Source organism: Seriola lalandi, unplaced genomic scaffold (assembly GCF_002814215.2).
Source record: "Seriola lalandi dorsalis isolate HSWRI2012SDOR001 ecotype SW California unplaced genomic scaffold, Sedor1 jcf7180002001380, whole genome shotgun sequence".
NCBI lineage: Eukaryota > Metazoa > Chordata > Actinopteri > Carangiformes > Carangidae > Seriola > Seriola lalandi.
In genome coordinates this window covers 1-1788 of record NW_019472039.1, presented here as the reverse complement: position 1 = coordinate 1788, position 1788 = coordinate 1, and the positions used below count along the sequence as shown (strand labels likewise).

Here is a 1788-nt window from a genome sequence, read left to right as displayed (position 1 = left end):
ATCGTCTTGCCTCACATCACTCACTTCGCCAGCACTGACGACGTCTTCGCCTGCTTCGCCACGCCCTCTGTCATGTGGAGGCTCATGTCAATGGGTGAGGGAGAGGTTGTTGATCCTGTGTGGAAGAATTTATTTTGCCAACACTGTGAAAAGAAATTCAGTTTTTTACATGCACATCGTGTTCGGCTTTATTCCAGAGCACGATGACTTCCTGACTGTTGCCGAGGCTCTGAGGAAAGAGTTTGACAGTCCAGAAACGGCTGACCTGAAATTCAGTGTTGACGGCAAATGCATTCATGTTCACAAAGCTGTCCTGAAGATCAGGTGGGCGTGTGTTCGTGTGTGCATATAAAACATAGATGTCACCACAAAGTAATCATGCTAAATCAGTGATAGCATTGCTTTTGAATAGCTTCTTCCCTGGCCCATGACCCATCCCTCCACAAAGTTGGGTGCAAATCGGTTCAGTACTTTTTGCGTAATCCTGCTGACACACAGACAGACAGGGGCAGGCAGAGGGAGTATATCAATACACAGCCCTGTATTGAGTACAAATAGAGGTCTTTTGTTTCAAATAGGTGTGAGCATTTCCGATCGATGTTCCGCTCCCAGTGGACGGAGGATCAGCAGGAGGTGATAGAGATCGGCCAGTTCTCTTACCCCGTCTACAGATCCTTCCTGCAGTTTCTCTACACAGACACCGTCGACCTTCCTCCTGAGGACGCCATCGGTTAGCAATTCAAATACTGTGTTCTTTCATTTGCATCGAATCAACTTAACAATGTATTTACACTGTTATCTCCGTGTGTGTGTCGTCCGCAGGCCTGCTGGACCTGGCCACCTCTTACTGCGAAAACCGTCTGAAACGCCTGTGTCAGCAGATCATCAAGAGCGGTATCACTGTGGAAAATGCCTTCACCCTGCTGTCCGCCGCCATACGATACGACGCAGAGGTACAATGTACACAGACAGACTGTGCACAGCAATACCGAGATGTTAACGTGTAGCGGCTGATAGTGGTGGTTCATCTTACCCCGACACATTTATCCTATTGTCTTACTCTTTACAACAACAGCTGAGTCTGAGTTTCAGGCAACTGCATGAATGGGACAGTGATTGACATGTTGATTGAAACACAGTGCTGCATGTGTCTAACTGTCCTTTCAATAGTATTGTTTTGAGAATCCATTACTGCAGTCAACAACTTCTCTATAAAACCAACACTTTTTCTTGCAGCACGTGATTTAAAGTTCCTATATCGACCAAAGAATAAGGGGACACCCGGTGTACACCCAGTGAACTGCATGAACAACATTACATTCACCCCTATTCTAGAAATGACTCCTACACTGTGCTGTTGTGTGGATGGTGCTGCTGTGGCATTGTATTCTCCAGAGGGATCGTGTCAGTTTGGTCGTTTCTATTCTGTTCTCTGCATTACATTATATTAGATTTTAGTATATTCTAATCCGGTCTCATTATGTGTCTCTTTCCAGGACCTGGAAGAGTTTTGTTTCAGGTTCTGTGTCAACCATCTGACTCAGGTGACTCAGACCGGAGCCTTCTGGCAGGTGGACGGGGCAATGCTCAAGGAGTTCATTAGCAGAGCTAGCCGCTGCGGAGCCTTCAAGAACTGAGTGGTACTCTTTTCATTTTTACAAAGTATAAACTATGATCTGACCGAGTGGATGTTGTAGCAGCAGCGTGTCACCGCGCTGGAAATATCCATTCTGATCACATTCCTAAAAGAAAGCAACGGTCCAGTTGATTTTCATATTTGCTGAGGCA

The 1788-nt window shown here is 46.1% G+C and overlaps 1 protein-coding gene across 1 annotated transcript; it reads left to right on the top strand.

The window, feature by feature from the left end:
* The first annotated feature begins 6 nt into the window (after positions 1–6).
* On the top strand, positions 7–1781 carry LOC111664186 (RCC1 and BTB domain-containing protein 1-like). Its single transcript, XM_023418692.2, has 5 exons — positions 7–94; positions 198–324; positions 579–730; positions 823–953; positions 1497–1781. The coding sequence occupies exons 1-5, from the start codon at positions 73–75 to the stop codon at positions 1635–1637; spliced, it is 573 nt and encodes a 190-aa protein (XP_023274460.2). The 5' UTR covers positions 7–72; the 3' UTR covers positions 1638–1781.
* The last annotated feature ends 7 nt before the right edge of the window (positions 1782–1788 follow it).